The sequence below is a fragment of the Halichoerus grypus genome, chromosome 11, assembly GCF_964656455.1.
Source record: "Halichoerus grypus chromosome 11, mHalGry1.hap1.1, whole genome shotgun sequence".
NCBI lineage: Eukaryota > Metazoa > Chordata > Mammalia > Carnivora > Phocidae > Halichoerus > Halichoerus grypus.
In genome coordinates, this window is record NC_135722.1 from 12,766,084 (window position 1) to 12,777,421 (window position 11,338).

Below are 11,338 nucleotides of genomic sequence, written 5' to 3' on the forward strand. Positions count from 1 at the left end.
GTTTCCTGAGATTAAGAGTCTCGAATGGTTTGTCTCCCTCTCTGGTTTCATCTTGTTTCATTTTTCCCTCCCTTCCCCTATGATCCTCTGTCTTGTTTCTCAAATTCCTCATATCAGTGAGATCATATGATACTTGTCTTTCTCTGATTGACTTATTTCGCTTAGCATAATACCTTCTAGTTCCATCCACGTCATTGCAAATGGCAAGATTTCATTCCTTTTGATGGCTGCATAATATTCCTGTGTGTGTGTGTGTGTGTGTGTGTGTGTGTATCACATCTTTTTTTTTTTTTTTAAAGATTTTACTTATTTATTTGACAGAGAGATAGAGAGAGAGCCAAGTAGGCAGAGAGGCAGGCAGAGGGAGAGGGAGAAGCAGGCTCTCTGCTGAGCAGGGAGACCGATGCAGGGCTCGATCCCAGGACTCTGGGATCATGACCTGAGCCGAAGGCAGCCGCTTAACCTACTGAGCCACCCAGGTGCCCCAATATACCACATCTTCTTTATCTATTCATCTGTTGATGGACATCTAGGCTCTTTCCATAGTTTGGCTACTGTGGACATTGCTGCTATAAACATTGGGGTGCATGTACCCCTTCGGATCATTTCATCAATCTTTTAAAAATTTTACTCAAGAGAGCTTATTTTAGAGTAAATTACAGGTATCCTAGTGCTATCCTACATTTCTATAATGCTCAGCAGATGACAAACCCCTAATCTAAAAGGGTTGGGGTTTTCTTTTTCTTTTCTTTCTTTTTTTTGGGGAGGGGAACTTAGAGGGTGTGTCCATGTGCTCAAGCCTTGGTTCGAATTCTGGCTCTGACGATTACTAGCTGAGTGACCTTGGCCAAATTACTTCACTTCCCCATGGCTTCGTGCCTTCACTTCCTTATCCGTAAGTGGAGATTAGTAAGAGTGCCTACTTCCTAAAGTCGTTGTGCCAGTTAAAAGGGATAATAAGTGCATATAAAATGTTGAACACTCTTAACCAGGTCCTTGTGGGTATTTGAGTTTGGGGACCCTGCTTTAAGATCCCTGCAGAAGGTTTTCTGACCAACCCTCCTTTGAGATGAGGGATTCTGGTTTTACAAGCCCTTTGCTTTGGATGGGGCCATGACTTGTGTCCTGATTTTGTCCCATCTTATTATCCCTGCCCAACCTTAGATGGACTGCTCCACTCTTGGCGGGTATATTTAAAAATCATGTCTTGTGCATCCTTCTCTCTTTCCTGCCCAGAGCTCCTGGAAAGATGACCAGACAGGACAAAGTGGGTTTGTGTGGGACTGTGCCCACAGCAGCCCCCCAGGGCTGCCCCTTTCTCTGCCTCCTCCCCTGGCTGCATGGTCTCCTAGAGACGTGGTCCCCAAAGACTGAAATGCGCCTAGGTTCTTAGCGCATATGGCCCGTTCTTTTCACTTGCTCCCCAGTTCATCCATCCCTTTACTCACGCAATCATTTAGTGATCACCTACTATCTGGCAAGCACCTACTATTTGGCAAGCTTGGAGAAGAAGAAAAGCAAACAACAGAACTGTAATGAGATTCATCCTGTGACTTTGAGCAAGACATTTGCCTCGTTAAGCCTCAGTTTTCTCACAGATTTAATGACTTGATTTAGTGACTTTTGTCTGCGGTTTCTTTCTCCTGGGACTTTGTCCTCAACCCTCTAAAACTTCCTAGGCCATCTGCAAACTGCAGTCTGCCAACCGCTTATGGATTCTAGAGAAATCCCCTTAACCGTGCCTGTAAACCATAAAAGTTCCCAGAGAGAGGGTCAAAGTGGAGGAGTAAAGGAGGATGACTATGAAGGGTAGAGTGAAGTCTGGTCTGGGGGCGGGGCTGGGAGGGCAGGAGGGGAGGCTGGGGGCCAGACCCAAGGGGCCAGACCAGCCTGCCAGGAGGGCTTGCCAGATGCTCAGAGCATCCTGCGAAATCTCACACCCTCCTTGCCCCCCACCCATCCGGGCTCCAGCTCAGGCTGGATTTCAATCTGCATAATTTGCCCCATTTAGAGGGGATGGGAGGGGGTGAGAGTGAGAGGGTGGGGAGGACTGGGGAGGGGGTGCTCCAAAGGCCAGAAGAAACCAGGGATAGAGGCTGGGGAGAAGGTGGGTGGTAGCCAGAGGGTGAAGGCGGGGCTAGGAGGAGAGCAGGCTGCTGCAAACCCCAGATAATATTCTGTCCAGCACGGCAGGGCTCAATTTGGTCCACTTTTCTCCGGGGAGAAGAAGGAGAAAAAAAAAAAAAGTGGGCTGTAACTTAAAGATCTTAAGACTCCCAAGTGAGGGGTTGGTCTGGAGGTGGGAGGAGGGAGTGACCAGACAAGGAGGAGACAGAGACTCAGGAGGGCGCAAGGAAGTGTCTTAGCTGAGGCCAGGACAAGGCAGGAGAGGGTGGAGGGAAGTCTGCGGGAGCGGGCATCCTCCAGGATCGGAGGCACCTCCTCCCGCTTGCTGGGAAGGGCTCTGGACACCCTCAGCCCTTCTCGCCTGCCCTGTGAGGCTCAAGCCAGAAGCTCCGGGCACTTGCCGAGTTGGTGCCACAGCCACGGGGCTGGTACCCCGGGAACCCCCTCCCCGTCTTCTCTCCGCTGCCCAGCATGGAGGAGGCTGGCGATTTCGACAACTACTATGGGGCAGACAACCAGTCTGAGTGCGAGTACACGGACTGGAAGTCCTCGGGGGCCCTCATCCCTGCCATCTACTTGCTGGTCTTCCTCCTGGGCACCACGGGCAATGGCCTGGTGCTCTGGACCGTGTTTCGCAGCAGCCGCGAGAAGAGACGCTCAGCCGACATCTTCATCGCCAGCCTGGCTGTGGCCGACCTGACTTTCGTGGTGACCCTGCCGCTGTGGGCCACCTACACGTACCGGGACTACGACTGGCCCTTTGGCACCTTTGCTTGCAAGCTCAGCAGCTACGTTATCTTCGTCAACATGTACGCCAGCGTCTTCTGCCTCACCGGGCTCAGCTTCGACCGCTACCTGGCCATCGTGAGGCCCGTGGCCAATGCTCGGCTGAGGCTGCGGGTCAGCGGGGCCGTGGCCACGGCGGTCCTGTGGGTGCTGGCCGCCCTCCTGGCCATGCCGGTCATGGTGTTCCGCTCCACCGCGGACCTGGAGAACACCACCAAGGTGCAGTGCTACATGGACTACTCCATGGTGGCCACCTCCAGCTCGGAGTGGGCCTGGGAGGTGGGCCTGGGGGTCTCGTCCACCGCCGTGGGCTTCGTGGTGCCCTTCACCATCATGCTGACCTGCTACTTCTTCATCGCCCAGACCATCGCCGGCCACTTCCGCAAGGAGCGCATCGAGGGCCTGCGGAAGCGGCGCCGGCTGCTCAGCATCATCGTGGTGCTGGTGGTGACCTTCGCGCTCTGCTGGATGCCCTACCACTTGGTGAAGACGCTCTACATGCTGGGCAGCCTGCTGCACTGGCCCTGCGACTTCGACATCTTCCTCATGAACGTCTTCCCCTACTGCACCTGCATCAGCTACGTCAACAGCTGCCTCAACCCCTTCCTCTACGCCTTCTTCGACCCCCGCTTCCGCCAGGCCTGCACCTCCATGCTCTGCTGTGGCCGGAGCAGGTGCGGGGCCGCCTCCCACAGCAGCAGCGGGGAGAAGTCGGCCAGCTACTCTTCCGGCCACAGCCAGGGGCCCGGCCCCAACTCCGGGAAGGGTGGAGAGCAGATGCACGAGAAGTCCATCCCCTACAGCCAAGAGACCCTAGTGGTTGATTAGGACTGGGGTCAGAGAGGAGTCCGGTGTCCTCTGCCCTGCCCCGGCCTTTGCCCTTGCTCTCTGAAAGTCAGGTAGCATGATAGCACCTTCTCCCTTGCGCTTGACCCTTTTCCCTGCTCCCTGCCTCCCTGCCCCCTCTTGTCCTCCTTCCTCCTTGAGTCTTGTTCAGAGGTTTGTGGTTTAGTGGAAGGAGACTGAGGCCTGCAGACTCCTGCTCGGCCACTCGGTATCTGTGAGACGGACCTTGCACGAGTCTCTTAACCTCTCTGAGCCTCAGTTTCCCCATTTGTATAAAACGGGAAGTCAGCCTGGCTCAACTGAAGTGTGTTGCCCCCAAATCCTTTTCTTGGATATCCAGCTTTTTCTTTGCCCTCCTTTCTTCCTAATGTTCTCTCCCTTCTCCCTGCTCCTGCTTTCCCCTCTATCTGCACTTTCCACTCCGAATCCTCACCTGCTGGCTCCAACCCCCCTCTCCTGCAGCACACTCCCTCCCTCAATCCCTCCTTCCTCCCCTTTTCTCCTCCGTGTTCTGCAGGGCTCCTAAGGGTTAAGAATCCTGTGCTTGCACTCAGGGCCCCTGCTCTAGGTCTCTGGGGCTCCCTGACAGCCCGGCAGGGACTGGTGTCAGCCAAGTTAGCTCCAGGCTCTGCAGCGGGGGGCTGTGGAACTTTCCTGCAAACTGGATCAGTTCACTGTCCTTTCAGGCACTAAGGATCCCAGAGGGGGCCTCCCCTCCTGCAGCCCCTCCCTGATGCCAACTAGATGTGCTTTTCTCAGATTTCCTCAGACCCTCTCTTCAGCCTCTATTCCCTGTGGCAATTGGAAGGCTACGGGGTTGGTGAAGGGATGGCCGGCTCCTGGGTGTCGTTATAGGAGCAGGGAGTCGCGAAGGCAATGTCGAGGAAGAAGGGAGTCTGTATTTAGTCTACATGCTGCTTGGCTTCCCTCTCCGATTCCTCACCCCTCCAGCCTCCTCCAGAACTGTGAGCTGCAGGCCTCCGCACCACAGCCTGGCGTCCCCAGGCAGGACTCTTTCCTGGAGCACTGGGTGCTGCTGGGTGTCAAGAATTGTGTGTGTGTGTGTGTGTGTGTGTTTGTGGGTATGCATGGATGAGCGTCACTCGTCCCTTGGGTGAACTACCCCCTTACTGTCTACCGCTTCTCCACTCTTCACACAATATCCTTGGGGGAAGAGGGACATATTGAGACAAGATAGAATAAAATGAGTCCACACCCCCACTGGATTTGGGGGCTCTGACGGCTGGTCCGTGCTTTAAGAGAGAAGTCTATGCTAATGCTGGGGCCCCTCTGGGGAGATCTGTCTCCAAGGCCTGGGAAAACCCAATGTGCTGGGTCCCATCCTTCTTGGTTCCATGAGGGAAGCAGGAGGTGGGTAAGAGTTTCCCTTGGCCCCTTCCCCACCTGCCTCCCCACCCTGCTCTGAGTTTATGAGTGTGTTCCTTGCCACTCTCCCTTTTTCCAGGGTCTGTGGCCCTCTCCCTAAGGAGGCCGCCTTCTTGCCTGGGTGAAAAGCACTGGGTGGGTTATTTCTCACCTCACCATCAGGATGGGACCCCTTGGCCTCTCCTGCTGGGCTGGGGGGGGCGGTGCTGGGCACGGTGCAGCAGGGCTGAGGGCCTGACTTCACCCTACCAGCGAGGCCTCAAGGACAAAATTGATGGCGGGCCTTTGTGAGCTGGGGGGCAGGGGTGTGTATATTCCAGGTTTTGTTCTTGGAGGACTCCGGACAGGATGTGAAGGACAAGATTTGCGCCATGGAGGCAGGAAGAGCTTAGCTTGGTGTAAATGGAGAGCTTGACCACCCCTGGGATGGCACCAGCTCTGGGAGCAGAGGAAGGAGGAGAGAGGAAGAGGCCCCTCTCAGCTCAGTCTCCTCCTCACAGGCCAGAATCTTCCACAGACTCCCTTTCTCAGCCCAGGGCTCCCCTCAAAGCATGCGGTTAAAGCTGGAGGAAGCTTCAAGAAGGGAAGAGGGCGCCCTTCTGAGGCCCTCCACGGTGACCCCAGAGACCTCTTGCCTGGAACTCATCAGTGGCCCTGGACAGAGGGTGGAGGCTCCCTCATCCCCTACAAGCCCCTTCTTTGGAACGTCTCTGCTACTTTTTTTCTGACCCTGTTAGTCACTGCGGTTCATTCAATAAATCTGTTTTGTGTAACTATCGTGTCCAAAGCCTCTTCCCACACAAGTGTCTAGGGACAAGGAAAGGCCCCCCAGTTTGCAAATGTCTCAGTGGGAGGTGGTGTGGGCTGAGGGAGACAGGAGGAAAGTAGGAGCTAACGGGAGTCAGGTGGGAAACTGGAAAGGGAGTGGGGGAGGCGGGCAGAACAGGGAGCAATAGACACAGGGCAGGGCACAGGTGGGGAGTGAGACCAGGGGAAGCACAGGAAATAAGGGCGGGGCGCGGGGAGCAGCTCAGGTTTTGTGCTCTGAAAACCTGTGGGACAAATGGGCACACATCTTGGAGTCCAGAGTACAGGCCTGTAGGAAAATGCTGGCATTCATTCATTCACTCATTCACTCATTCATTGTCCCGTGAGCATCCACTCAGATTAGAAGTTTGGGTGCCTGGCCTCCAATCAGTCACTCCGGATGTCTGCAAATACCCATTCCCAAGCAGCACCCCAGACCTAAGGAATGTGAATCTCTTGGACTCACCCTGGGTGTTCACAACTGCTAAAAGCTCCTCAGATGATTTTTGGGGGAGGCCAGGTTTGGGGATGTCCCCATCCACACAGATTCTGTGGGCAAATGAAGGTGGACACAAAAGACCAGTGGTCAGAGACAGAGGAAACGGCGCTCTGGATGGTTGTTGATCTGGAGGCAGAAGAGTCTGAAACCATCTTGGGGTGGGGGGAACACTCAGTCCAGAGGTATGTATCATCTCCCGTGAAGATTTCAGGTACTAACAGTGTCGGCAGATGCCACAGAAGCAATCACTGCAGTAGAACGGATTGGAACGAGAGAGCCCACGGTTACTGGGATTCCCCACGGTGTGTGCGAAGCACGTCCAAACATGATCTCATTCAATCCTTGCAATGCTCTGAGTGGGGTCTCTTCAGCTCAGTTTGCTGATAAGGAAGCCAAGGCTCAGAGAGGTTAGTCATGTACCTTGAGCAGGGTTATACAACCAGTACACGGAAGAATGAGGCCTGGGACAACTGAGTCTGTCCACTTGCAAAGCCCACGCTCTCGGCCACTGTCTGTCCTAAAGCACAAGTGTGGGAGAGCCAGGTAGTCGGGAGGAGAGTGAGGCCTCGTCTTTAAGGCGCTGGCACACGGGGGGACGGGGCGGTGTGCTCAGTGCACAAGGACCTGGTCAGGATGGGGAGGGGAGGGGAATGGTGGGGAATGCATGAGAGAGACAGACAGAGACAGAGATAGAGACAGAGAAAGAGAGAGACAAAGAGACAGAGACAGAGACAGAGAGATAGACCGAGAAAGAGACAGAGAGACAGAGAGAGATAGGGACAGAGAAAGAGAGAGATAGAGATGGAAAAAGAGACAGAGAGACAGAGACAGAGAAAGAGAGAGACAAAGAGACAGAGACAGAGAAAGAGAGACAAAGAAAGAGAGAGAGAGACAGAGACAGAGAGATAGACAGTGAGATAGAGAGAGACAGACAAAGAGATAGAGACAGAGAAAGAGAGAGACAGAGATGGGAAAAGAGACAGAGACAGAGACAGAGAGACAGAGAGAGACAGAGAAGAGAGAGAGTGCGGCGAGAGACAGACACAGAGAATGTGGAGAGAAATACAGAGAGTGAGGGGGGCAGTGGGTAGCAGGGCGGTGGGGGCCAGGGGGGGAGCTGGAGCACAGGGTGTCAGTACTTGTTTTCAGTCTTTGGAAGCACACCAGGAAAACCCGGCAGGGATTTACAACTGCAACAACAAGCAATTTGAGCTTTTTTTTTTTTAACAGATGCTGTAAAAAAAACCCTCACCAACCCTCCAGGGAAATTTGAGGTAAGTTATCCAAAAAACTAAGATTGCAGAGCGGTTAATAATTCATTCGTCCACACATTTCTTCGTTTCTTCACTCACTCACCCACTGTGGTTATTCATCCAGTCCTTATTTACTACCTTGGTGCCAAAGAGCATGGTGGGCACAGGATCAAATGGGGAACAGGACCCAGTGGGCTGGCGGAAACCGTGAGAGGGGCGATAATAATCAGCAAGCTGTAAGGCGGGAGCGCACAAGGTGTTTGGAGGGCCTCATGGAGACAATGGAATGAGTCCAGGCAGGGGGTCAGGGCAGACGTCAGAGAGCGTGCCTGTGGCGGGGGGTGGTGGTCGTGGAGGGCTCTGTGCAGAGCAGTTACCCAGAGAAGAGGAGCACGGCCCCTATGAGGAACTGGGATGCCCCTCGTCTGTGCTTTCTGCCACCCCCACCAGCTCTGGGAGGGGAGCCAGGCAGAGACACCGAGACAAACTTGCCCAGGTCTCAAAGAGTGGATGACAGCAGACTGAGGCCTGGGACTATGGTCCAGGTCTCTAGACAACTTGGGGGCCAGGGATTATTTTAGGGGATGACTTCCTGTGCCTGGGCTTGAACTGTTTTCCTTAAACATACATACCAGGGTCTCCTAGAAGAGGCTGGGGGTTCTGGTCCCCTCACAGTGTGCTTGTTGGAGGAAGATGCTAAAAGAGGCTGATGGGTCCCTTGGGAAGACCACCCCCAGAAACCAGGATGGCACAGTCTGACAGGACCTGGATGTGACGTCTGCCTTTCTCAGATGGTACCCCTCTGTCTGAACTCCAAGCAGTTGGAAGCTTGCAGGGCCTGATGCAACTGATGCAGCTCTTGTGAATTATTGCCCAAATGCTTAGAAAGTCCTTGTGAGCAATGTTGGAGACAATTACAAGGGAAGCTTAAAATCAAGTTGACAATAAAGGAGATTCAGAGACCTTGGGCTGACTAGTTATAGTGAGATTGAGAGAGTCTCAAGCAAGGGTCATGGATTTTTTTCACTCAACAAACTTTTTGTTCAGTGCTTACTCTGTGCCTGGACTGTCTTAGAAGCTGGAGATACTGACACGAACCTGACATCATCCCTGCCTTCATGGAGCAACATGGAGAGCCTTATCTTCCCCTCGAATAGGTGGGGAAATTAAGGTCTATGGAGGGTGAGGATTTATACACAGTCAGACAGTGGGAAAATGGGAGAGGCGGGACTAGAACTCATGCTTCCCACTACCATGCAAGAGCATGTCTCATGGCTCCAAGTTTAGAAAAGAGAGAATGTCTTTCATCAAGAATATGAAGAGCATGGGGCACCTGGGTGGCTCAGTCAGTTAAGCATCTGCCTTTGGCTCAGGTCATGATCCCAGGGTCCTGGTATCGAGCCCCAAGTTGAGCTCCCTGCTCAGTGGAGAGCCTGCTTCTCTCTCTCCCTCTGCCCTTCCTCACCCTCCCCCGCCCCCGCCGTGTTCTCTCTCACTCTCTATCTCAAATAAATAAATAAAATCTTTAAAAAAATCTTAAAAAAAAAAAAAGAATATGAAGAGCAAGTGGAGAGGGTCAGAAAAATGATGGACTACCAGTCAGGCAGGGAGAGGGCACAAAGGTGCTTGAGGATGATTATCCACATTTCTGTTACTACACCTTTTATTTTAGATTTACAGAAAAATTGCTAATCTAATACAGAGTGTTCCCATATATTCCACATCCAGTTTCCTTTATTGTTAACATCTTACATAGCATGACACTTTTGTCTCCATTAATGAACCAATATTGATACATTACTGTTAACTAAGTGCCTATTTTGTTCAGACTCCTTCACTTTTTACCCAATGTCGTTTTTCTGTTCTGAGGACCCCACCCAGGATGCCTCATTACATTTAGCCATTATGTCTCCTGAGGCTCCTCTTGGCTGTGACAGTTTCTCAGACTTTGTTTTTGATAACCCTGACAGTTTTGAGGAATACAAAATATATTTTGTATTATATATTTACATATATAAATATGTATTTATTTTATATTATATATACTTTGCTCCATGTGCTTTTTAAAAGAATATATTTTTATTTCCATACACCAGGCACATGCCAGATGATAAGGAGAGAGCAATAAATAATGTACGAGGGATTCCGGCTCTGCTGGAGTTTAAGGGGGAATAGTAGCAGCATTGTGGGGGATAGACAGGATGCTGTGGAGGCACACGGCCATATCCTGGTGCGCACCACAGGGCGATCACAGGCAGGGCTTGGGTACTGGCTGAAGTCACAGGTTCTTCTCTGGGTTTATTAAATGTCTGGCATTTTCTCCCACCTCCAAAGCCACCCCAGGACTTATTTTCTTGCCTGAATATCTGCAAACCTGGCGATATGAGACAATATTTGTGTTCAATGGATATCTTGCCCTGTGTCATTTTGTACTTTATTATTTAGCCTTGTGGCACATCTCTTGCCTACTCAAGGCTGCCTCCTATGTGGACAGAGGATAATCAGAAATGGATTCCCCAAACCTGCTTGAACTACCTTACTTGGCCAGCGTGCCGTTCCTCCTCTTCATGTCCCCCAAGCACTGGGACTTGGTGTCACAGTAATAGCTCTGTGTGCTGGTCTGTCTCCTCTGCCCTATGGGTAGCTGTTCTAAGGCAGGGGCTGTGTTTACACATCTCTGTATGCCCACTGCCTGGAATGTGGTGGGTGCTCAAAGGGTATTTGTTGAAACAATTGAATAACCCGATAAAGAAAGGGCAGGAAGAAAGGTGAGAAAAACTGATTTTTGCTTGATCAATTGATTGCTTTTAAAAGAGCCCAGAAAGACTAAGTTAGAGACTGGTGCCAGAAGAGATGAACTGGGGTTGATGAACACTAAGAGTCCTAACCACGGACTCAGACCAAATAGCATGGTCCTCTTAGAGCTGTTGCTTGGGAACCACAGAGTCAGAACCCAGGGGGGCACTTCTGATATTCTTGTAAGTAGGGCCCCTCACCTTATAGCACTGAAACACTTTGTTCAGTGTTTGTGCTGGGAACTGTCTTCAAGCCTCTTCAGTTGGATGATATTGTGCAAGGCTGGTTGGCTTCCTGGGGAAGTTATCAGTGAGCCAACTGGAGCCAGCACTGAGTCAAACAGTTTCTGGGAATCTATGCCTGGATATCCACTGTTCATGGAGGAAGGACTCATGATGGTGGGGATGTACCGATTGAATGAACAATCGAATCTTGGACTTCCCCCTTTATAAAAATACTCAGGGAAAACTTCTCTTCCGGTCTCTGAGAAAATCTGGGCCAGATTTAAGGGCATCAAAGATTTGGCATATTTTCTCCTGGGTCTGGAATATGTCCATAAGTTCAAGGAATCTTCCTGTTTGATGGGGATGAAGTGGCCTCTGGTCACAAGAGTGACCCAGACTTCACTCTAGATGGGCCAGTCTCTTTGGCAGAGAAAGGACTTTGGTAGCAGGGACAACAGTGACCCAGACTTTGGGGACTGTCATCCCAAGGTGCCAGGATTGAAGAGCATGGATATAACCCCTGCCCTTAGGAAAAAGGATGCACCAATTTGGTGGTTAATTGGTTTCCGAGATGAAACTTGGAAGCCCCTGAGTATCCTTGGGATCCAGCTGGC

The 11,338-nt window shown here is 51.8% G+C and overlaps 1 protein-coding gene across 1 annotated transcript; it reads left to right on the forward strand.

Moving 5' to 3' along the window:
• The first annotated feature begins 2,113 nt into the window (after nucleotides 1–2,113).
• Nucleotides 2,114–5,918, forward strand: APLNR (apelin receptor). The gene has a single exon (XM_036076596.2). It carries the CDS (start codon nucleotides 2,599–2,601, stop codon nucleotides 3,739–3,741), a length of 1,143 nt encoding a protein of 380 aa, XP_035932489.1. The 5' UTR covers nucleotides 2,114–2,598; the 3' UTR covers nucleotides 3,742–5,918.
• Nucleotides 5,919–11,338: the final 5,420 nt, after the last annotated feature.